The sequence below is a fragment of the Lycorma delicatula genome, chromosome 3 (assembly GCF_047948215.1).
Source record: "Lycorma delicatula isolate Av1 chromosome 3, ASM4794821v1, whole genome shotgun sequence".
NCBI classification, from domain to species: domain Eukaryota; kingdom Metazoa; phylum Arthropoda; class Insecta; order Hemiptera; family Fulgoridae; genus Lycorma; species Lycorma delicatula.
This window is the reverse complement of record NC_134457.1, coordinates 140,470,415-140,497,247: the sequence shown is the minus strand read 5'-3', so window position 1 is coordinate 140,497,247 and position 26,833 is coordinate 140,470,415. Positions and strand designations below refer to the sequence as shown.

Sequence of the window (26,833 nt, the reverse complement as noted above, 5' to 3'; positions counted from 1 at the left end):
CAGTCCGCTTGGCTTGGATTTGAATAATATTTTTTACGTGTTTACTTTTTTTTAAAAATCGCTTAATCAAAAAAAAATTATTTATTTATTTGTAGGATTTAATCTCATTTAATCTTCTTTACTTTATTTTTATTTCGCAGTTCTTTGTGTATGGAAGACATGACATAATTGTACATTATACTCACAAATTTACAAATAACTTTGACGAGAATCAAAAATACTTGCGCACAGAGGTACTCAAGTTTTATTGCATTCATAAAAAAAAAGAGGGGGAATCTGTCGGTGCTGCCAACATAAATAAATTCCAATTAAATTAAAAATTCCAATATAGTTGTAAGCCAGCTGTTTCCTAGCGAGGTGTTAAATAATAATTATAGTGTACATAAATATTCCATTGTGTTTTCCTGAGACGATGAACAATTGTTTTATGAATCTCGTTATTGGACACATAATTAACGTTGTTTATTACTTTTTCGAAGTCCTTATTCATTTTTAAAAAAATACGTAAAAAACGTAATATAAAAAAAAAATCGGTAAAAACTAAAAATTTCTTGTATAATATTTACTAACGGGGAACGACATTTGGTTTCTGTAATTTTTACTTTTTTTCTAATTTGATAATTATTTTGGGAGGACATATTACATAAATAATTTGTATTAACCATATCAGTCACTTCTTTTTTTTTGTTTAGGAATAAAATAACAAGCATAGAAAAGAAAATACCGAGTCGTGTAAAAAAAGTTTTGAGCTCAATTACAGTTTTCTCCACATCTTGCTAGTTTGAGGCTCTGATTCTATAAAAATGCTGCTTAAGATAAATTGCTTCGAAGTAGTAGCTTCTGTCTGAAAGCTATGACCGTTAATTAATGGAAAAAATTCGTCTAAATTTAATACCCCAGCAAAATTCAGAGATATCAAATCGATTTCTCTTAGTGCTACATCGATTTGAATGTCTTAGACAAAACTTTTTTTATCACTCAATAGCAAATATTTTTAAGAAATTTTATTTGAATGAGTTCATAGATTTTTTAATAAACATTATAGAACACAATACGCTATTATGCTATACGAATAATAAAATTCGTCGGCTGTCCTATTACATGGTAAAGTCGCTTCTTTGATCAACCGTTTAAATACTAGTTTTTTCAGAACGTTTAATCAGATATGGTATTCTATAATCTTCAGATATTTAGTGTAGCTTTATTCAGGATCCTATACAAGTACTTTTATTTTCGTTTAAAATGTACGCTTGTAGTTTGGACATCTATAAATCCCAATATATGGCTGCTGTTGATTGGCTGCAGCCCAAGATATGTCGCTGTTAATTTGAACCCAATCACATAACTGTGTCAGGGGGATCGTTATCTAGGAGTCGTTACAATATAACTGGTTCATCCGACCCTCACATTATTAACCACTCACGGATGAAGGCTATCTAAGCGATTGATACATTCCTAACCACAAAAATTAACGTAACGAACTATTTAAAGTCCATGAAATATGAAAACAATTTGTAGGTTTAAATCTTTTTTTGTTGTCGAAAGAACACTTACTTCGTACAGAGTTTTTTATTACAGAAATTGTTATACTTTGTTTTTCTACAGACCAGATGTCTATGGAATTATTTATTTTCCTATACTATAATAAATTTACCCTAGTATAGTGGATCGTTCGCTTTTATACAGTCCATAATTTATATTTTACGTAGAAATGATTTATTTACTGATGCGTGATAATTACAGTATTTAGATAACACGGAAGGTACAGTTGTTTTGCATCAGATTACATAATCCAAAGTCAAGGTTATACCTTTTCGGTATTTAAAATAACTATAATGTAACATTTTAATCTAACAATGGCAGTAAATATTAATCGAAATAAGTTTGATAAAGGGCTGCTTTATTTTTCTATAAATTAACGTAAAACTTATGTAGCCATCATCAAATCCATATAACTGGACTTTTCCATCATAGTTATAAAACTTTTCTCCTGAATCACGAAGAGTTCCCACTGTAGCTGTAGAAAGAAGCGAGCTATTCGTCACGTTGTGAACCAAATAATATCAATATTGAAGATGTTTTTAAAATACTGTTTTTTATCAAACGCGTAATTATTATTTTTTTAATAACTATTATAAATTTTTATTTAATATTTCATCTAAAAAAAAATAAATAATCGCTAGTGTGCATTTGTTATATTGATGATAAAACATTTTTAAAATTGATTGCATAAAAATTTATGTTATTTTTACTGATAAATATCAGTTAAACTATCTATCTAATGTGTTTTTGTTACACAACTTGTGAATATGGCAAAAACATATATTTACTAAACAGTTAAAATGCAAAAGATCCACTATCTAGTTTTAAACTTTGATAAAAAAAAAATTATTAACTGAATTTATAAGTTAGTATTGTTTTAAACCGCAGTTTATTAACCTGTACTGTAAGGAATATTTTTATAATTCAATAAGCGGGCTGTATTTTGTAATCTGTGCCGATTTATCTTGTATAAATTTATTTTTATTATAAATTTATCTTAAATTAATACTTGTTCTTTTTTTAGTTTCCAAAAAGTGACGTCCTTTCTTCTACTTTGTTTTCATTATTTAAAATAAATTATTGGAATTTTTATAGAACTTAGTTTTACTTTAAAGCTGCTTCTGATAAATATTTTATTTCTTATATAAAATTGCAGAATACTCATTAAAGTAACACATATTTAAAAATCCTTCTACTTATACTTTACATTTCAATTTTTAAAGAAAAACTGTATAAAATTAATAAATAAAAATATTATTCGAAATTTTTTTCATTATTAACATATTTTAGATACTGTTTAGAAGACTTTGTGTAGAATCTTCTACATAATATTTACCATTCCAAAACAAATGAACCGTTTTCGATTTTTTTTCAAAAATGGTATCGAAGAAAATATAACATGATTTATTTAAACAGAAAACTTTAAGAATGGATCTAATTTCAACAAGATATTTTGATATAGATAGAAATTACAATACGCATAATTCTTTTAAAAAATTTGAACCGTATTTTGAAGTTAAAAATTTTAAATATCAGCTGAAATGCAACTCCGGCCAGTATGTAAGTAGAACAAGTAATTTATTTTTTAAATTATCTTTATTTTATAGATTATAAAACATATTAGATTAACTTTAATAGTAGAATAATATAATGTATGGGTAAACATAAGTTTTTTGATATTTTAAGAAGCGTTGTTCTGAATAAGGAGAATAATAAGAATTCTTTCATCAAGTTTTTTGTTCTTTATATAAAATATATATATTTGTTCTATATCATAAAATGTTCAATTTTTTCATAATACGTTGAAAAATATAATACCAGAAATTATTATACCAGTTGTTTAATCATTAATTTATTAAACATAAAAATAACAATAATTTTATACTGAAAAATTATTACAGCGAGAGTTGAGATTTTTTTAGAAAAAAATTTTCAAAATTTGATGTATTCATTTTGAATTCAGTGAAAGAAGCAGCATTGTTAATAATAAACCCACATCAGTACAAAATCCAAAATTATATTTTTTAATATTAAAATAGAGAAATATTTTTTATTTTTACAAACCAGTTGTATATTGTAGATAATAAATCTTTTATCTGACGTATAAACCAATAATCTTGCATACATTTATATCCAAATTCTTGAGGTATAATAATAACTTATGTAAGCTTTTGTATTCTTTATGTACGTTCTTATATTACGTATTTTATATTCATTTTTATTTGATTTACTTATATATATATATATATATATATATACACACATTGTTATTTATCAATTGATACGTGTGTACTTAAAAAAACGAAATAAAATTATTTTAATGTATTATTTTTTTATGCCCGTTTTAGTTTTTAGTTTTTTTTCTGTAATTTATGAGTAACTAATTTGACTTTTTATGGTAAGAAAAAATGTTAACTACGTTATGTAATTATGTCATCAGTATACGTAGGCATCATTGCTGCAATTTGAATGTTTTCTGATAATAAATTCTATATAATCTTTTTATATATTTGCGGATAAATGTAAAGATTCGCTTAACTAATGTATTTTAGCATCTACAATTCAGGCTTATACTCTCTTTCTTATATATATATAAAATGTACATAGACCCACAACACAAACATACACACGCATATATATATATATATATATATAATATAATGTATATATATATATATATATACATTAAATTATTTTAAGTTGTTACAAAACGATAAAAGCCACGAGTAAATACATAAAATAAGATGAGAAAATATCCATTTCTCATACTTAAACTGAATTACGCTTTAATTCTTCAAACATATTAATAATTTATTTATTTACAACAGGCTTACGCCCTCTTAAACTTTTAGATGCTAAATGAATTTTGTTTTAGGCATGGTGATAAAAACCATGCCTAATCAGGGATTCAAACCCGGAAGCTCCGGATATATATATATATATCATGTGATTTTACAAGTACACGAAAGTATCCACAATCAAATGGAAATGTCCAAATTTGACAACCACTCCAGAGCACTAGGAATCAGTTGATGTAGAGTCCCCAGGTCACCGTCAAATGCTCGAAGTGGGCACAATATGTTCTATGGTCTGCTCCTCCGCTCCGCAGTCGCAGTTAGAAAATGGGCGGAAACCCCTTCTCATCAAGGGAGGTGTAACCACACCTCCCTTTTCCCGTCCTAATGCGATTCAGCTTCGACCAGGTTTGGCGTCGTAGTTGGAATCCCTCAGCCTTTTTTCTTAGATCTTGAACCAGGTGAACATTGTTGTGTGGACGTTCAATCCAGCGTTGTCACCACTTGGAGTCAAAGTCAACAGAATTGCTACTTTCTAAATCAACCCAGGGCGGTTTACGTTACCTCAGCCGAGTTGTTGGTAGATCTTGTAGGGCATCGTACGAGGGAGAGTTCTTATGAGAAGTGATCCTCTTTAGCAAATCTACCTTAGCTGTTTTCCTCCTCAGATCTTGCGGATCAATATTAGCCAGGACAGGCAACCACTGAATGGGAGTAGATCTAACAGTACCATTAATAATCCTCATGGCTTCATTGAGCTGTACATCAATTTTTGTTGTGTGGGCGATGTTTTTCCACACAGGGGCGCAATATTCACCAGCCGAACACTCAAGAGCGAGTTCAGCAGGGCGTAGAGTACTGGCGTCAGCACCCCAATTGCTTCCGACAATCTTGCAAAGTAGATTCACTCTTGAGGCAAGTTTCTTGGATAGCCTAATGCATTGTTGTTTGAATGTCAAGGACCGATTCAGAATGATTCCCAGATATATCGGATTATAATTACGAGGCTTCCATTCCGTCGAAAGTCACATGTAGCTTCCTTAGAGCTTCTTTATTATTTAGATTGAATGCAGTATCCTCAGTCTTGTTTGGGTTAGGCTAAAGTCTCCATTTATGGAAGTAATCACTCAATTTCGTCAGATCATCTGTCAGCACACTCTCACAAGATCCTTATTCGGGAATATTAATGCTAGATCGTCCGCATACTGGGTTTTCATGGAATCCGTGTCTGGCATGTCGTGGATATATAGGTCAAACAAAAAGGGGACCAGAACTGATCCCTGACCATTATTTAGAGTCCTCCATCTACTAGCCATTAAAGCACTACTAGCTACTAACATTAAAGCACCTGTTAAAGAGCATGTTGCTCACTATAAACGCCAGCCTTTGACATGGGTTGACGTCAAAAAACTTTGACATCAACCCCTCCCTCCACACAGTGTCATAAGCTTCTGTATGTTCCACAAAAACTGCAGCCGATTTGAGACCTCGCTGAAATCCAGTCTCCACTAGAGTTGTCAAAGTTAAGACGTGGTCGCAGCAGCTCCGATGCTTCCAAATCCACCCTGCTCGATGGGGATGATTTGATCAATGGCCTCTTGAATGCGATTCAGAATAAGCCTTTCTAGTAGCTTATAGGTCATGCTGAGTACCGATACTGGTCGATAGTGAAAAGGATCAGTTCCGTCTTTGCCTGGTTTCAGAATGGAAATTACCTTAGCCTGTTTGAAAAGCTTCAGCAGTTTTCCAGTTCTCACAGTCTCATTGAAAAATTCAATGAACCACCACAGTCTGGTTTTAAGTCCGATGGCCGTAAGAAACTTCGGATATTCGCCATCAAAGCCAACAGCTTTATTTACCTTCAGCATACTCAAGGGTATATCAAGTTCCTAAATGAAAAAGTCACTTGAGTAATCTGGACTCGGTTTCAGATGAAACAGTAAGATCTCCGTTTCAGCTCCGGATGAAACGCAGAGACGCTACTACTCCGATAATAATATGCATATTTATTTATATGTTCGTTTTTAATAAATAGCTAATTTAATAATTAGGTTTTTATAATAATTACTTCAAAAATATCAAATATAAAACAATAAAATATAAGACTGTAACCTATCGCAAGGTAAAACCAAAAAACTTTTACCTAGTACACCAAACATTTTTATTACTTGTATAAATTGAAAATTTTTGAAATAAAACGAAATGAAATGTACCTTAGGACTGAATTATATTGCTAATAATAACCTATGAATTAAACATGGTAAATTTCAATAACGATTATTACAAAACCACAAAATCCTTACTCGTTTCTCAAAATATTTATTTTATCTGACTGTAGAATAAATTAATTAAAGTCATAAAAATACATTTACTTCTAATTCTAAAAACTTCGTTTGAATTATTTATGTTTAAATTTTAAAACCCGCAACCGACTTGATCTCATCTGTGCTTACTTACAAATATAAAAAAAAAAAATATCTTTCTTTGCACTCACACATGTTGGATGTAGATTTAGATTGTAAAAATTATTAACTGTGCTCTTCTCTGTTAACTTAATTTAGTTGCTTAAATTTTTATTTACCAGTTCTTCATTGTAGGTTTTCGGCCTGCATTGGTTAATACAGTTATAAAAATCATTTTCCTGCTATTTACTAATGGTTACCAAAATATTTTCAAAAAACTTGTGTGAACATTAAGTAATATATAAATTTTCACCTTATATTTTTTTAGTTTTGGGGGACTTAGACGGACAAAGTTTGTCTTTATTTTTACTTTCCATACATATTACTTAAGTTTCGTATTTAAAAGCGTATCAGAGTATTAAACATATTAATAACAATATAGACCTCTACCTGAAATTAGAGGAAAGCAGTAACACAAACAAATTACTTTCTTGAAATGAATTGTATTTTTTTCATGAGTGCAAAAACGGGTTGAAAAATTTTATATTTTTAAACAATGATTGCACCTATGACGTAATTATTTGAAATTGATTTTATATTTAATTTTTTATAAATCACCAGATCGCCCATATATAAAAACGTGCGAATAACTGGCTGTTTTCACGTAGGTGTATTTTGTTATTGTCGACTTTCAAATCATTAATATTAATAAATATTTTTTAGATTTTTTTTTATATTGCATAAAACAACTATAGCAGCGTAGGTTTTTACGCCTTCGTAATATGTAAAAATTTATGAAAATTGTATCCCTTTATAGTAGACAGTGTAGGTACAGAATTTATTTATTTTATTATTAATATTTACATAATACCAACCGTTTTAGAAGTACTAAAAAAAAAATTAAAAAATAAATTTTGCTAACAAAATTTGTAAACATTTTGGAGATTCATCAATATTTGTTTCAATAATTTTCATTTTCAAAAATGTTGAAGTTTTACATCAATATTAGAGAATGTTGAATATTATGAATATCAGAATTTATTTACTTTCCTTTCAATAATAATTTAATTTGTATCCAAATTTATGTTCTTTCCAAATAAATATTATAATTTTATGAAATTATGCCACCTAGCTCTTTGAATAAAAAATGATTATTTTTGTTCTGGAAACATAAAATAAAACAAAATCTGTACATATTTTTTAAAGAACTAAATTTAATAACATAAAGTGAAAAATAGTTTTTCTTGAGAGTAATAATTTATTATTTTTATCTTCATTATATAAATTGCATAAAATATTTTTTCCAGAAAAAGATCATATGGTTTACATTTTCCTACCCGATTAAAACGTTGTTTCCCGGATAATGCAGACTAGCATCAAGTATTACTGATGCTGTTTTGTCCAACAAGAATAATAAATAACAATTCCTGAACAAAACTGCAAAAACACTTTAGTTTCGCTCAGTGATAAAGGGATTGAAGAGAGTATTATAAAATTATATTCAGTTTTTAAGATTATAGCTATTATATATAATGTAAATAATATAATATGTAGAGGTTTTGTAAGCTCTCGATGCGTTCGGACGTGTTTTTCCCGCTCTGTATTTCTGCAGTTTTCTTTCGGTTTTGTATTGTAATTTAGTTGTTTTTTTCCGTTTTTGAGTTACTTTTGTTGTTTTATGTTACTGTTAGTCGTTTTGTTTCGTTTTTGTTTGTTTTAAATGTTATTTTCTGGTGTTTGCCTACAGTAACCAAGGACTGTTTGCTTGGTTACACAGCTGTTAGTATTAATTTATTCAGTTTGTTTACATTCGTTGGTTAGTTTTTTTAGTTTTAGATTTATTTTCTTTAATCTATTTTTTGTTGTTGGACTATGACCGAGCCAGATCGGTCCGGGGGTGGTAGGGGACCAGTTGGAGGGGATTTTGGTGCTTCTCGGGTTTTGGTAAGTGAAGTCACCTCGGACAGCAGCGGGACCGATTGTGCGATGGAAATGGATATTGCAAAATATCGGCGTGAGGAGCGACTGATGGAAAAAGAAACCGAAAAAAAGGCCCGTCGGCTCGACGGCGGGGACAGGCTGTCACTTCACCGGTTTTAGTCGTGCGGGTTTCGCAGGTGGTAGCGGCCTTGCGGAGGACTTTCCGCCTCTTCCAGTGCAGTCTGACGATGATATGGAAGTGGGGCAGGGGATTCCAAAGACATCTGGGAAACGAAGATTGCGCCTTTCTCCACCGGTTGCAGAGAAAACAAGGAAGTCGATGTCTGGTGGTAGCAGTTCCTTGTACTCCTCAGAAAAGGCGTCTGTATTGGAGAAGTGTGGGTTATTCCAGAACGTCTCCCGAATGGTGGAGGGTGAAACGGATGGGAAGAGGAGTGCAGGTGTTGCAAAGAGCCTTACACTAGGAAGAGATGTTTTATTAATAACATGACTTTTTTGTTTAACCACGTTAGGGAGTTCAGCTCGCTTGTGCGGCAGCATACGAACACAAAAGTAGAAATCAAGGATTGTTCCGAACGTATGGGTGCCTCTGTTTGTATGATGAAGATGTTTCAAGATGTTCTTGATGAAATAATCGTAGAACCTCAGGAGAGGCAATCAACTCGGCTGGGTACGGTGGAAGAGACCACCCAGACGTATTTCATTGTCACGGACATGGCTTCGCAGACTCCAGTCGCGGGTCTTGACCAAACTGCATCCTGGTCAGGTGCGGAGTTCTGTCGAATGATTGATGATGGTGTTGCTGACGAGAACCTTGGGAGACTGGTCCTTCGAAGCTGGCCTGAGGATGTTTTCCAATCTTCAGTCCTGGTGAGGACACCGCTGGGGTAGAAGAGAGTACTGGATTTGCATGGATAATTGATTTGGAGGATGGCGACTACCCAAATCACACTGCGGTATTTCGTGAAGTACCATGGATTGGGGACCTGGCTCGTTCGGGTAAATTGACTGCGGGCGAAGTCCTTGTTGTACTATTTGGAGACGGTGGTAGTTCCAAAATTGACCTTGGTCGTACTGATTACGCTCTAATAATTAACTCGGCAGCTGGGGACCGTTAAGAAGATGAAGGTGGCCTCCATTGTCTACCGGTCGGTTCCTCAGGTGATGAAGGATGGACACAGTCGAGCCGTGTGTTTTTCAGGACAATCTAGGCGATTTCGGCAACTATTGCGCCGCACAGTTGAATATTTCAGTCGACGGATCGGGATGAAACACTTCGTGCACCTGCTAGTGTTGATGTAGAAAGATGTCGGCAGGTAGGCTCGCCGACGACGACAGTGGTAGTAAAAATCGGAAGGGAAACTTAACGGTTAAAACTGTTCGGGGTCCTCCCCGCGCGTAAGGGTCAGGGTGAAGACCTCCACACATCCGGAAGCGGACCGATAGTGGATATTTCTGCGAAGGTCGAGGGCACCACTACGGTTCTGACGGGAAGAGGTGGTAGGAGGGTCCACGTCCTTATTAAGAATATGGATGTATTCACCACTCAGGATGAGTTCATTACGGAGTTTCAGAAAATCACGGGGGAGTCAGTGTCGATCGAAGGTATGTTCACGCGACCGACCTATGGTGCGACGCAGGTGGTCCCTGTGGTTGTGCCGCCCATTCTTGCAGATAAATTATTGGCTGATGGATGTATCCGTATTGGATGGGTGGCTTGTAGGGCTATGAGACATTCATTTGAAGAACTTTGTTTTCGCTGCTGGAAACCAGGCCATAGGGCCAATTCGTGTACCGGGCCAGATCGTAGTGGCAACTGTTTCACCTGTGGTGAGGCCGGTCATCTGCCGGCGAGAGGCTCGGTATCCTTCCTGTCGGTTGCATGGACATGCACCCGGGGGTATGGGATGCAAGGCTTCATCTGTGACATGAAGATGCGGCACCTGTACAATACTCAGTACAGTATGGATGTTTGTGGGGGACAGCTTCGACCAGGAGGGATGGGAGGCTTCGGCGTTCCACTATCAATGATTGGACGGGGACTCCTTCGCAGCGTTTCTGGGGGAGGAAATGTAAGACCGTAGTTTCGGTGGGTGATCCCCTTGGGGGGTTCCCCATTAGAGGCAGGGCATTAAGACCGGAGTCCCGGTGAGGATATCCCTTCGGGGTCCTACTTTAATGATACATTCAACTGTAATTTATTTAATTTTCATTAAATTTATTGATTTTTATTGATCTGTTATCAATAATTTGCTAAAGGAATTATCCTTCTTTTAAAATCGTAAAATCGATGTTACAGGAGGATGAAAGTAATCGATTTACACAATTTCGATATTATAAAATAATTGGCCACTATATTATTGGAAATCTCCTGATAAATTATCAAGAGATTAAACTGAAAATTCTTATTAACACTGACTTAAACTATTTTCTTACTTATTAAAAATTTTAAAAACCATCTCGCAGAATCTTTTATTAAACCGGAAAAAAATTTGTAATAATAAGCACAAATTATCTTGAGCAGAAATAGGTGTATGTTGTACCATAGGATTTAATAAAAATTACTTCAATTGGCATAACACTGTGTACTGTTTCAAAGTTTAAAAATGATTAAATATTTACCTGTGATAATTATTAAAAATACTTATCATCCTCACATTAAATTACTTAAATGAGATAATAATAAATAATGATAAACAGATATTCAAGTCGGTAGGCTGTAACAGTAAAATTGATAAATTTAAAGGAATATTTTTAAAAGTAAAGGGTTTATATATGCATATGATGTGTTTATGTTACCTTCTATTGGGATTATAGGTCAGGAAATATTTGATTCACAGTCATGAAATTCAGTTTAAGTTTATGCCAAGTATCAAAGTTTTAAAGAAATCCTTGAAAGATACGGAGAAACATTGAAACGATGTATCTTGAGGAAAGCAGAAATGAAAGTTAATTCTTGCGTGATTTTTCTCGCTTATCAAAATTGTTTTGATGGTATTAAAAATAAATAATACTTCTGAATAATTTAGAAAAAAAAAATTTCATAAAATCATCCTTCACCACTAAAAAATTAGATTTCTTATACAGTTTTCTGATTACATTTTTTTAAACCTAATTACTAGATTTTTCTCTTTTTTTATAAATGACGGTTGGAATTATTTCAGCCCTTTCAGTCTTGAAAGAGAAGGTAGATTTTAAACGTTTTAAAAGTAATGTTTGTCCAATTATAGTGTTTTTAATATCATCTAGTTATACCTTAAGCCCGATTATTTTAGTCACGAAATTGTGTTTGTGCCAATTTTTATTACTTATTTTTACTGATTATAATAAAAAGAAGAGTTTTAAATTTGATCCGTTTATAATTTGTTCTATGTGCGTTTAAGCTTTATTTTTTAACTAAAGGATCAATTTCGATATTTTTATTTTTTTACTTTGTGAAGGTTTTTTGGTGTTCCCGTTGTAATTTTTTCCCACTTGACTGACAATTTTTTACCAGAATATAACAATCTCAACCTTAATAATTAAATAAACTGCCTTTTTTTAAATTTTATAACAAAATTAGTTGGATAACATAATGACACTCAAATTATTGTCATCTAAAAATTCAAGATGTCAGTTGGAAAAAATAAAAATCTCAGTGGAATGTTGGGGTAAAAAATAATATTTACACCTCTTTCCAGATAGTTTTATTGACCCGCTTGTTAACACGTTGTTTCTTTGCATTCCATTTCTTTTTTAAGGGCTTTGAATTTAATCCAAAGGTTTGTTTTCCGTAGGGCAGCATTTTTGCAGGCGATTTCAAATTTTTAATTTTTAAAAGGTAAAAATAAACTTTTAAAAGAAATTAAACTTACTTTAAAAAACCGCTGTTAAAACTAAAAAAATATGATTTTATAGTTCATTAAATTTCAACTTTCTGAAATTATAAACAATTTTTTAAAGCTTAATTTGGCGGTAACTTCAAAAATAGCATTTAACGAATCAAATAAACTAGATTTTTATTGTAGATTAATTTTTTGAAATCCATTTTATTATATGTTTTTATTAGTATTTTTCTCTATTTAAAAAAAAAAATCATTTGATAAATCTTTATTATTTTTATTTTAAGTTAATTTTCAATTTTTGGGAGAAGGATGTAAGTTTACGATGTAATGTTGGAGAATTTTAATATATTTTTTTTATTATGTATATTATATTTTATTTTTATATACATTTTACATAATAAATTATTTATCTAAATCATACTCTTTTGTATTATAACATAAATGTTTTTTTTTTTTGTTTGGGATTACCATTGTTTTGGGATTTAAAATTTTTATAAAACATTTTTTTATTGCCTTTTTTTAAACTTTTTTATTAGTTATTGTTAACTTTTTAACAATAAATATGTACTGAAAAATAGGTTATCAGTGAAATAATTATATCAATAAAGAATATGTTTAGCTTTGATTTAATAAAAACAAAAACTTTTTCATGCATTTTGTTGATAGTTTTCACCATAAATATTACCAGCATACCATTACTAATATTTTCTTAGAAATTAAAAATTACCATAAAATGTAATAATATTAAAATCGCAAATCTCCATTATTATTAATATATTTGAATAGATAATTAAATTGCATTCACAACACAGCAAAATCTGATACTATAAAGAAATTTGTATTTACTTTTTATATTAGTTTTAACCGTTTGGATTATTTATTCAGAATAGTTTTTGTAAATAACAGTAAGATTTTTATTATTTTAATCGTAATAATGATTGAATTATTTATAGTATTGTAAATAAAAGTAATAAAACAGTTTATTGCACACACTAATTATGATTTTGTACGTACAATAAATATTATACATGTAGTGTTGTTAAACACAAGAGGAATTATTATTTCCTTCTTTATTTTTATGAACTAATGAACAAGTAGGGAATTTCAAGTATATACTCGTACAGGTAGATGTTTTAATAAACAATTTAATAACATAGATTGTTTTGCTACTTTTATTATGTTTTTTTTTTCTATTATTACTTTAACCTGTTTTAATTGTCTTTAAAATTGAAAGCATTTTCCTGAAATAATAAAGCACTTTTATTAACTTTAGAAACGAGTAAGAAGGCATCATACACACATATACGTATTAATATTAATTTTAATGAAATACAGAATTAATTTTAGTTTACACAAGTTAATATAACTTTTAATATCTTGTATAAAATAATTTATACAACCAAAAAAGGAGGAGGAAATGATTTTTGATTACATTAATGATTTTTTTGTTGTTTTAAGAAGAAAATTATGTTACTGACAAGTCAGTTTTTTAAGTCGTTTTCTGAAATTTTAGTAATAATACCTAGTTAAATTCTGCTAGGATTTTAATCTTTTTGTTTTTTCATAAACGTCGAGAATCTTATGTTTGCATTTAGTTTCTGTAGACTTTATTCTTACCATTTTATTCAGAATCAAATTCTCTATAAGTTTTGTTTAAAAGTTTTATATATTTATCACTCATTTAAGAAAGTTATTTTAAGCCAAACGTAAAAATATTGTATTTTTCGACACCAGTCTTTTGTTTTTTACCCTGCATTTGTCAAAAACTACTAAATTTGCAGCTTAATTTGGGTTCCAAAGAGTTACAGTCTGGCTTAATTTTACCGAAGGAGAAGAAATCTTTCGACACTCGCTAGCGAAGCGTTTCCGAACCGATGTTTATATTAACTTTCTTCTTTATTTTCACCAATAGAACATGCCCTGAACGTTTGTTATATTCTTCGTATATATATACGTACGTATATATATACGTACTGTGTGCCAAGCCCAATCAAATTCAGGCGATGTTCAATCCTAATAAATGTAAAAATTTCACTGTGTTTACCTGAGGAATTGCGTTTAAAGTTAAACATTACTTTCACAGAAATCAGCTATTGGAAATGTCTATTGTACCTCAGGTACTTTCCATGTGACACATTCATAAGAAAGATTAAGAGACATAACGTACAAGAAATATTTATTTTATTCCTTTTGTCGTGAACGAATAAAATACGCAAGTAACTCATTTATCTATATAAAGAAAAGTGTAAATGTTCGTTTGCTCAAAATCTTAAATCTCCGATAGTTCTTCACCGATTGTTTTGAAATTTTGACACAACGTTGCATTCTAATACGCGCGTGTTTTTATATACCTATTATTTATATATATAAGATGTCACACATGTGACAGGTAAAAACATGTTTTTTTTTTAACAGCGCTATCTGTTGGACGTAAAAGCAAAATACGCTATACTAAATATTTTACGATTCCATTTCAGTGTTTCTAATATGTGTGTCCGCTATACACTAAAAAAATACTGGACCGATTTATTCGTGGGGAAAAAGAGAGAAAGGGAAAAATCGAAAAACGTAAAAGGGAAGAAGGGGAAAATGGAAAAAAGAAAAAGAGAGGAAAACGAGGAAAGGGGAAAGGATAAAAAAGAAAAGAGCAAGTGGGAAAGAGGATGGGAGAGGGAAGTAAGGGAAAGAGAAATGGGGAAGGAATGAGAAAGGAGGAGGAAAGGCGGAAAGGAAATATGGTAAAAACGAAAATATACAGGATGATTCAAAGAAACGGGAAATTTTAAAAATTAAATAACGTTAATGAAAATTTTTTTTTAGAAAATCAATTTTATTTCATGTAATTGTACAAATGTTGCCATTTTAGGATACATACATTATAGTTTATTTTTTAAAGATGACATCGTCCTCCTCTTCTACGTAAACACTCACGAAGTCTCTTCGTTAAATTGTTCATGGTTTAACGTAACATCTCAACTGGAATTTCTGCAATTGCTTCTCGGATCTTTGCCTTCAGTTCTTCCGTTGTAGCAGGTCTACTGTGGAACACTTTGCTTTTAAGGTGACTCCACAAAAAGTAATCGCAAGCTGAGAGATCGGGCGATCTGGGAGGCCATCTAATGTCACCATTTCGTGAAATGACACGTTGTCCAAACAATCGGTGTACAGCTGCCATCGATATTCGTGCAGTATGTGACGTTGCTCCGTCTTGTTGAAACCAGGCTGTGTTAAGAATTTTTGTTCCACAACAAAGGTTTCAAGCATGGCTGCGTAACGAGCCGACGTCACTGTAATCGCAAGACCGTTGCCATCCTCAAAAAAATAAGGGCCTATAACACCGTAAGATGACATAGCACACCACACGGTCACTTTCTGGCTGTGCAACGGACGCTGGTGTAGCTGCGTAGTATTTTCTTGTGCCCAGTATCTGAAATTTTGCTTGTTAGCAAATCCACTGAGGTGGAAATGCGCTTCGTCTGACATCTACAGTTCGTGAACAAACTCTTCGTTATCATTTATCTTCTGAAGCATTACATTAAAGAATTGTGCTCGCACAACTGCATCGTTCGGTTTCAGTTCCTGGACGATCTTCAACTTATATGGATGGAATTGCAAGTCCTTCGCTAATATTCTTCGAACACTTGAACTATGCAATTGTAAAGATGCTGAGAGACGACGGATTGACCGATGTGGACTTCGTGTGACAGCATCTTGTAAAGCTTGAACATTCTGTGGTGTACGGACGGTTCGCTCACGGCCACGAGGTTTCTTTTTCATTGCCGAACCAGTTTCCTCAAAATTAAATATCCATGTTTTAATTGCATGTGCTGATGGAACACGGTCGTGCCGTCCCAGATTAAAATTACGGCGAAATTCTCTACGCGCTCCCTCCACATTGTCATTGTTTTTGTAAAACGCTTTGATAGCAAATGCACGTTGCGTACCACTCCAAGGATCCATGACAACTAAATGCCAGGTTAGGTTAGAGAGGCTGGCGCCACTTATCAAGTGGTACCAGTCGCCCACGGCTACCAACACAACTTTCAAAATTTCCCGTTTCTTTGAATCATTCTGTATATGTATTTTATTTACATTCTATATAAAATTATGAGGGAAAATAATTGGAGTGAAAAAAGTGAAATTTATTTATTTCGTTTGTTGGAAGTTTTTTTTTGAGATGATGGGCATCGACTGCTTTGATCATTTTGCTCTATGAGAATTGAAATTTGTAATATTATGATTATTATTATTATTAATGTTGATTTATAATTATTATTTTTAAACAGTCTATTAAAACTTGTGTACAATTATTCATTACGTTGTTATAACAGGAAGGTCCTTGAGCCAAGTTATACTCACAGGTGGAGTTTCGTTGTTTAGTGACAAAAGAATAGTTCTCCATGTGGGACTGTCTACTATATAACTAATTATTAATTATACTTCTGACAATCATAGTAGTAATAATTTTTCGTGCTGTGTTATAGGCTATATGTATTGCTGTTTCCAAGGCAGACGCTTCTTGTTATCCTTGATCGTTGGATAAATAACATATATATGTATATTAAAAAAATAAATAAAAATTGTCTTACTTGCGTAACCGATTACGTCATCTATGCCTACCCCAAGATAAGTTTATCCGTCTCTGACCCCTTTCCATGCGTATAAATACATACATATTAAACAATTTAATGTTATTTATTTTATATTAACAGTATAATACATTAATCAATCAAAAGCATCCAAAACTTGTTTTCACTGTTGTAATTACTTCTGTGAAGTACACTATAATTTATAATACTCGTACTACATACTGAATGAATATAAAATATTGTTTGATTTAGACATGTTTTCTTTAGAATATTTTGTTCTTTTACGTTCATTATGTTACAATAGGATTAGCAATTGAGAACAGTTATCTTGTAATATAATTATTGTTTTGAGCTATTTTATTATGAATACGCAGGTAACTCATCTATAATGTAATATAGAGTTAGAAATCGTGGTTAGATAATTGTCTTTTTTTATTATTATTATTTTTATTATTATTTGTATTATTAAAGGGAAGTATCCAGCTCTATTTATTATTTTATACTTACTACTTGCACTTATTGAGTTCACTTTAATTCTTTCTCACTCTCTCTCTCTCTCACACACTCTCTCTCTCTCTTAGATTTACTTATTTTACTGGAACTAAATGAAATGATGTTCAGATAATAATAGTAGATAAACTCTAATGAATTCTTATGCAGTTTATTATGAATAAAATGTTTAAATGATTATCCGTCTGATAATCATGCGAATGTAGTAAGATAATTAACAATTATCTAACGAGAAGCATACCGCAGCATTCTTTTACATAGCGGTTTTATCTGCATATTTAAACAACTAAAATACGTTTACGCGTTACAGATAAGTAGCCTATTAAAAGTTATTAAGAGTTAGTACAAGCTTTAATTAAGTTTTTTCTTTCAATTATAGTCGTAAAATATACACATTAAGCCCGTTTTCGAGTATTAATTAATTGGATAACCTGTGAGATTTATATTTCCTGTTATCATGGTTCTACTCTGAGAATATTGAAGTTTTCTTAATTTTTCAACGAATGAACAGTGTCCGTTATTATATTCAATGTTTATATATGAGTGAACATGTCTTGTCTCGGATTTTGATTTTGATTTCAGATTCGGATTAAGCATCGTTAGAAGATATGCAGTAGCTGTGTAAGCTATTAAGTAGATTATAACACACTAATGTAAGGTTTAATAAAATCCAAAAAATATATAAATATCACTTCTGTAAATCAAGTATAAGACCCCAAAAAGGCGGAAAAATTAACTTTTTAATAATTGTAAAAAATAAAATACGCCATAAAACAATAAACATATGCCAAAACACGAGATAAATATATCATATTAACGTATGTAGCGTAAGTAGAAAAAAAATTTTGTTAGAAATAAATTAATAATTGAGAGAACAGTAATAATAAGAATATTCGTTCGTGAGATCTTATTAGAGTTTTCATCGATAACCGGTTTACATTTGAAAATTTTATTTGAATTCATATTTCAGCTTTTACATTTTGAAAAATAATCGACAACATTCGTACCCTTTCATAATCTATTTCAGCCATCAATCATTTACTATGATTTCGTAGTTTTTCGGATGTGTTTGTTTTTTTTTAAAACACCATCTTCTTCAATCTATCTTTTTTCTTTCGTCTCAACCAGTCTTTACCCTCTGTTATTAGACTTAATATTTTATATATTTTCCGTTGATATGCACCACATATGACTTTTTCTTACCTTATTTTTAAATCTTAAACATTTTATTTTTTCATCATGTTGTGAAATTCAGTAAATGTAAAAGATGTATGCATTTAAATTTTTTTAACTGTACGAAAAATAATAATACTGGATTTTCTCAATTCTTCAATATAAAAAATCAGTTTGTAGTTAGATCAGTTGTTCTTTACTTAAATATAGAAGCAGAAATATTCGTAAAATAAATTTTTATTAATCTCGATGAGGAATGACCTTGGAATTTAAAAAGATTCTATATTGTAAACGTTTATTATTTATCCTTTTCAGCAAAAATCTCAGTTTTTACCCTTTTTTCTCCAATTTTGATCTAGAGCTATATATTTTTCATACTGCAACCTATTAATTGTTAATATCATTCGCTTTAAAATATTTGAAACTATGAAAGTTTTTTAGGGAGTGAGGCAGAAAAATCCTTACAGAAATAGATAACAAGATTACTTTAAATACTGAATGTATTATGCCAGATTGTATTTTACCACAATTTTAGAATTAAAATTACACTTTGATTACATGTGTTTCAGAAACTAAACGTGAAAAAGAGCTTCTGCTTGGAAAATTGATTTCACATCTTGTCCGTTACAAATACTTTTACATTCTTTAGAGAGTCTAAGCAATAATTTATAGTTAATTGTTTATTTTTAATGGCTAACTATAGAGACAATACATGTTTCACCTATGAACAGTGCTATGTTTAATGTTACGTTCAGACTACCTGTAAGTTATCTATTATCTCGTAATTTAATGACGAATGAACTGGAATTTAAAAAAGTTCGATTTAGTAAACAACTGTAATTAATTGCTTTCGGGAAAATTTCAATTTTATCCACTTTTTTCTCCCATTTTGATTCAGAGCTACATATTTCTTATTTTTCATACTGCAACTTACTAACTTTTTAATTTAATTCGCTTTCAAATATTTGAAACTATGGAATTTTTTTAAGGAGAGAGAAAGAAGCCTAAATTGTTATTAAAATTAAACGTACGGTAACTGCAATTCATATTGACATAGTTTTTTTATCAGTCCCCATTTTTTTTCATTAATTAAAACCAAACAAAATTTATTGGTTGATAGTTAATTTACTAATGTAATAGATATTTTTATGAAATTTCGCTTAGAGATATGTGGGTGCGTTCAAATTAACATAAGTATTTTGATTGAAATACTATGTTACTTTTTTAACCGTATGATTTATGTATGATCTCAAAAATCGTGCGGACTTAAGACGTGGTGAAAATCTTGATATATCAGATATCGAGTCAACTTTGAAAATGCTAATCCTTTTTTACATGTAAATCAGAGTTAGTACTAGAATATCTGGTTGTCCTTAAGCAACAGTCCAAGGACAACAAGATTTTCTTATGTTATATGTCATAGTTGTATGAGAACATTTACGGGAGGAGTTAAATTACTTTTCGCAGTCTCCCTCATTCTTTGTGAAGTGTATAGATACAATTTTCATTTGCAAAGACCTGAACTGTTTTTTTATAATTTGCTTCCTTTTTTTCTAAATAATTTCTTTAAGGATAGAGAAAAGGTTTGTTGTCCATTTATTCAGTTTTTTTGTCAAACTGGGTATAGAATTCTTTTAAATAAAATGATTGGAAATACAAACATTAAAGGAACTTCGCATTCAATTTTTAATATTTAATTAACAATTATCCTCTTGACTTGGTTAATAAAACGATCACCAAGGTCTCCTATATTAAGAAATGAGTAATAAAGAATCATTTTACGTTTGTCTTAATGATAATTAATCTATTTTACTCTCTTAAAACTCTAAACACGTAAAAAATTAAAGCTTCTTTTAAATATCATCAGAACATAGAATATGAAAGTACAAAATGATGATAGCATTATTATTTTTTTTATACAGAAATAGATAACAAGATTTCTTTATATACTGGTTGCATTTTGCCGGTTACGGATTTTTTTTTGACTAAAATTAGAGAATTGAAATTATACCTTGATTGCAGGTGTTTCAGTAACTAAACATGAAAAAAATTTCCTGCTCGATAAATTGGCTTCAAATCTTGGACGTGATGAATATTTTTACATTCTTTAGAGAATGAAAGCAAATTATTGGTTAACTGTTATTAATGACTTAACTGTCACTAATGGCTAACTATACAGACAATATCTGTTTTATGAATGAACAGTGCTATGTACTAACGCTTCTTTCAGACAACCTCTGAATTATCTGTTCTCGTAATGTAGGTACATTAAACTCTGTTCTATAAAATTAGTTAGGATATTAGGCTTACATCCTTTTTTTTTATACGGCAGAATATTTTTCAAAAAGGTAAAAAAACAGGTTGACCCACCTGCCAAATCTAAATTTAATACGCCTCGTCTAACATATTGAAACCTTTGTAATAGGTGATAGCATATTTATTTAGACTTTTGGTCTCTGAATCAGATAAACGCATTCCTTAAAATTTTATGGTTCTAGAATAATTGGGATAGTTCCATATCGTAGTGTATCTTCAAAAATTAAAACAACCAGTTTGAGCAATGTTCTAATGAACAAAGATACATTTAATAAACGTACCTTGCATTACCACAGTTAAACAAAGGTGAAAACAATTTCATTACATTATTATTGCATTTATTAATGGCTATTTACAGAAATTAGAATCATTTGAGAAAAAAATATTACATTTTGGGTTATCCAAAATTTTGGGTTATACATCCAAAAAAGGTCTGCATATGCTTATTTTTTATTTTTGTTATAAAATTGTTGATCTATAGCCTAAATACAATTAAAATTGTGTAATAAAATTATTATTATTATTTATTTTTATTGTTACAGTTATGTCAGGAGACGCGGCGGACAGAAACATTGAACAAGATATTCTTAATAACACAACTGGTGAGTAATAAAAGAGAAAAATTTATTTAAAGCATTTTAAATTGATTGTTTTATTTTATTCAATTCATGTATAAACAGATAATTTTAATTTTTATCTACTTATCACCAGATTGACTTCTTTTTTTTAATGTTAGGTTTTTCGCGTTTTAGAGTTTATACTCGATCTTAAAAAGATTGCAACCATTTGCGATAATTGATTATTAAAATTAAGTAAATATTGCACGTAAAAATTAAATTAAATTCGAATTGGAGTTTAAAGAGTCCTTTTTAAGGTTTTTTTAAGAGTCCTTTCAGCAAAAAGTGAAACAAATTATCTGAAATATCTCTTAGATGAAACATAAATAAATAAATTGACTGTTTTTTTAGAGAAATGTTTAATTACGGGTTTGAAATTTTTTTATTATAGAATAAATTCGCTTCCAGTTTATTTTAATTTCTGTTTGGATAATTACGCCGTTACTGAGTGAAAAAAATATCAATAAAATTTTTTTTCAAAACGAAAATATTTTTTTTGAAAATTATAGTTCGTTTTCACCACTTGACCCGTAAATATTTTTCAACATTTCTAAAGGTTATTTAATTTTATTTTAAACTCCTTTTTTTTAGTCTTCAAATCGGAAAAAAATTTGTAATGTAATGTTTCGTTTTCAGTACAGTCATTTTATTATTACCTTGGAAGCAATATCTATAAGCCTAACTTTAACTGTTATTTATAAGTGGAGATTATACTTTAGCATTTATTTAAATAACAAAGTAACAAACATAGTATGTATTTACGGTAACTATTTTTTTAAGAGGCCTGTTTGGAATTTGATTTTAAGTATAAAGAATTTCTGATTAATTTTTTTTTATCCTCAGTACAGTACTTTCATCATAATTTAAATCATTTTTTTATGAATTCATTTATTATTCAATTATTGTTGTTATTAATTTATTTTAATTTCAATAACTTTACATGTTATTGTAAAATCAGACTTAACAGAAAGTTTTTCACAAAAAATGAAATAAAATAAATATTATACGACCAATTGAAGAAAAAGTATCTAATTTTTTTTTGGAAATTATTACTGTAATTTTTTATTTTTGTTAAAAAGTCTATTTATATTCAGTACTTAGGTTTTCTTTATATGTATTGTCGTACTGTAAACTTAAGATATATTTTCCAAATCCTGAACAAATTTAAACATAAAATATCGTCATAAAACTATGTTGACAAAATTATCAATGTTATTTCAAAGCACGAGAGTTTTACTTCATTTTTAGAATCATTACCTTAGTAATTAAGCAAAATACTTCAGTACGCTAATTAAAGTAAGTTTAAAATGCCAATGGAGTGCGAATATGTACGAATATTTTATTAGTTCTTTTATATTATTTTAAGCCGGAAATCGCATGTGATTTTATACAGATTTGTCGTCGTCATTGATCTCCGTTATAGTCGATCTAAAGGTTACGTATTTATTGACTGAATTTGTTTTTAATTATATTCAACTCCTATTGATTTTTATAGAAAAGTATAATGTAGGGTACAATGACTACAAACTGAAATTTATTTCATACATTTACGCTATCAGGAAATTATTTATATAAATTTTCCAAACAGCAAAAAGCAGCTATAATTTGTTTAAAATTCCCATACTATGAAACAGAACTCTATAATTTATTTTTCATTTAATCAATTTAACTGCATTTAAGTTACACAATTAAACGTTTATACTATCAGGATCTGTTCAGAAAATGATTTAATGTAATTATTGTTCGAATCACGCTAAGGCATGGCATTTTTCATACGCTACAAAATTTCATTTTTATATTCCCACGTAAGTAGAAGATTATAGCTTCTGTGGTGAATTAATTCAGCCAGCAAAAAAAAAAACTAATATTTTACCATTTTGTTATAAAGCATTTTTTTGATTTTGCCATTTATCGGCTTAAAGCTACACGGAAGTATTCTTGTTTGTGAACTATTGCCGACTATTAGAGCCACTCAGAATTAACCTTCCACGTAATTTATTTAAAATCAGAACTTTAACAACAGAATTTTTATACAAATTTTAAAAATAAACTGCAAAACTGCAAACAGACTAACTGCATTTAGAACTGAATTTACGTTCTACCACTCCTATAATTCACCAAAATATCTACGAAATAATCCCAGTATCGAAAATGGAGTTTAAAATAACTTATCTGTAACATTGAGGGTGAAATTAGATCATTGACTTTAGTTTGAACCTCAGGAAATTTCAATTATTATTCAATATTAATCTGTTAAGGATGAGAGAGAAATTAATTTATGAAATTCGTGATCTGCTAATTTGGAAATGAATAGTTAATTTCCTTTGCTTTGCGGTTACACATTCTCAAAAATGTTTAGATGCAGGAATCAGGTTATATAATAATGACAAAGAGCCTTAATGTCATTATGTCTAATAAGAGAGCTCCTAGGCCATCAAAGAGGAAAGTTATCGCATCTACAGTGGTATCATCAATATTGTACCCGGTGCCAGTTTGGTGGCCTTCGGTGGAAATAAAGAGAAATCTTCGCAGACTTACTGGGGTGCATAGGAGACTGTTGCTGGGGGTAGTCTCAGCCTACAGAACAGTCTCATATGAGGCGCTATGTGTTCTGTCTGGGGTCTCCCCCTATAGACTTAATGCATTGAGTAGGATAGAGAGGATGCAGGAGATAGAGGTACAAGAAACAAAAATAGATTAAGGACGAAGTGCCAAAATAGATGGAGAGTGCAGGGGACCGCCAAACGAACAAAGGATGTAATCCCAGATTTATTTAGATGGTTGGATAGAAGATTCGGAGAGGTCGACTTCTATCTTACTCAGTTCTTTACAGGTCACGGAAATTTTAATGAGTACCTGTGTAGAATTGGAAGAAGGCCGGAACTGGGCTGCATGTATTGTGGGATAGAAGACAGTGCCGAACACACCTTTTTTGAGTGTGGTAAATGGAGAACACTCAGGGCCACCTCAGGAATTGATGGGAAAAGCCCCATAGAAGTATTTAGATATATGATGGTCAATGAGAATAATTGGAGGAAGGTGGCGGACTTCGCGAGGGGGCTTATATCACAGAAGGATGCGGATGAGAGGACACTAGGTTTTTAGGGATAGTGATAGGGAAGGGCGGACACCCCCAGCAGTGAGGGTCGGCATGCTGAGGTGTGCCGGCTTCAAGGATCCACTGGACACTCCATGGGAAATTAGGTTAGGGGAATAATTGCAAAATTAAATTATATTAAAGAGAAAAGACCCTACACCACGTCAAGACAAATCATGGTATGGCGTGGTGTCAGAAAAGAGGGCAAAAATAAGTACTCAAAAGATCTGACCGGCGAGCCGACCTGCCATGCCGGAGATACAGCTGGTAGGCGGGAAGGGTCGTTAGAGTATAGCAGACACTCCCCTGGGAGGCGTAATACCAACCAGTCGGACCGGCATCTTCTCTTTCTTTCCTGTTTAGCCTCCGGTAACTACCGTTTAGATAATTCTTCAGAGGATGAATGAGGATGATATGTATGAGTGTAAATGAAGTGTAGTCTTGTACATTCTCAGTTCGAGTCGGACCGGCATCAGCCGACATTCACCAACGAAGCGTTTCCGAACCTATGTTTATATGAAATTTCTTCTTTATTTTCACCAGTAGAACATGTCCTGAAAGTTACATTCTTTGTGAATCACTCTGTATATATTTATCGATTTTAAATATAATTTTTCTAGTGTCTTAAGTCATGCATAAAAAATTAGTTTTTATTTTCTGATAATTACTGTTGAAAGAATAATCACTTCTAATTTCTGTCCATTTACTATTACATAAAAGGTGATTATATTTTTTATTCCTTTTTTAGATTTAAAACCTCATATAGGTTACGTACTGTTAAATAACACCTGTTGTTTTATTACTTCGTAACAGCTGGTAGTAATCTTATAATTCCAAGGTTACACTACTATACCAAGAAATCATAGACAAAGTATAACATTCTTTTTGATCATGGAGAATAGCTAAAATACTATAATTATATTTTTCTATTACTTGAAGCAGTATGGATATGAAATAATTTCAAATTACATCACATAATAGAGTACATTATTACATATTACATTAATGTAAAATAAATAACCCAATTTTATTGTGAATGATCAATAGCATATCTTCTCTTCATTTTTTAGAAAGATTATAAAAATCGGCTGAGTTTTAACTCAACTTTTAGATAACTTGGTTTAATTTTTTGTATCTACAATGGAGCTACAGCAAAATATATTATTTTTATGATATTTTGCAGTAATATTAACTGCTATAAGGGAGAAGACAATATGTGTAACGATTTTTTATAAGATGCTAGTTTTCTTAAACAGGGTTGTTGGTGAAGTGAGATGGAAGGGAAGTTTCCATCACCTAATAACTGCTGGCAGCTGAATATATGATCTCCACTCTTGACATCACCCACTATTTTAAAGTATCTCTCAATGTTAACGGATTAAATGCTTTACTCAGAATATGTATATATATATATATATATATAACAAAATTTTTCTTTGAAATATTTTCCGTCTTATGTTACTTTTTTGATAAACTTATTATTTTCCACTCGGATAAAGAAATGTACAAAGAAAATAATTTGAAAAATACAAAAAATAGTCACAGGGTACATGACATTACCTCCATGACAACATCTGCCAATTATGTCTGATGTTCCTAAAAACAATATTTACAGTATTGCTACTAATATTGTATAATTTTTTTTAGCAATGGCTAAACTTTGTATAATCAATAAAGATTGACAATTAAGTTTTGTACTTAATCTTAATTTACTCTTTATTAATTGAATTTATGAGTATTTGTGTAGCTCAAGTTTCTTAAATTTTGTTCAAAATGAACAAGATCTATTCTTCACAGAACTATTGGAAATAATAAGATTAAATACTTAATTATTAGCTTATTCAATTGTTAGATGTAACTGTAAAGAATATAAAAGATTAATGGTATACTCAGCCAGTCAATAACATTTTAGACACAGGCGTGCATGCACACAGACACACATTTTATATATATATATATATATATATATATATATGTGTGTGTGTATGTACATATACACCATTGTTTTTGATGTTTAAATCATTTTT

The 26,833-nt window shown here is 30.8% G+C and overlaps 1 protein-coding gene across 4 annotated transcripts in view; it reads left to right on the top strand.

Annotated features, from left to right (window-relative positions):
* Nucleotides 1-26,833, top strand: part of LOC142322053 (uncharacterized) — an 850,063-nt gene that overhangs the window by 374,850 nt on the left and 448,380 nt on the right. For all 4 annotated transcript variants that reach the window (XM_075360675.1, XM_075360677.1, XM_075360676.1 and 1 more), the window contains one exon: nucleotides 21,635-21,694. In XM_075360675.1, coding sequence (XP_075216790.1) covers nucleotides 21,635-21,694 — 60 coding nt within the window. The remainder of the gene's footprint in view (nucleotides 1-21,634; nucleotides 21,695-26,833) is intronic.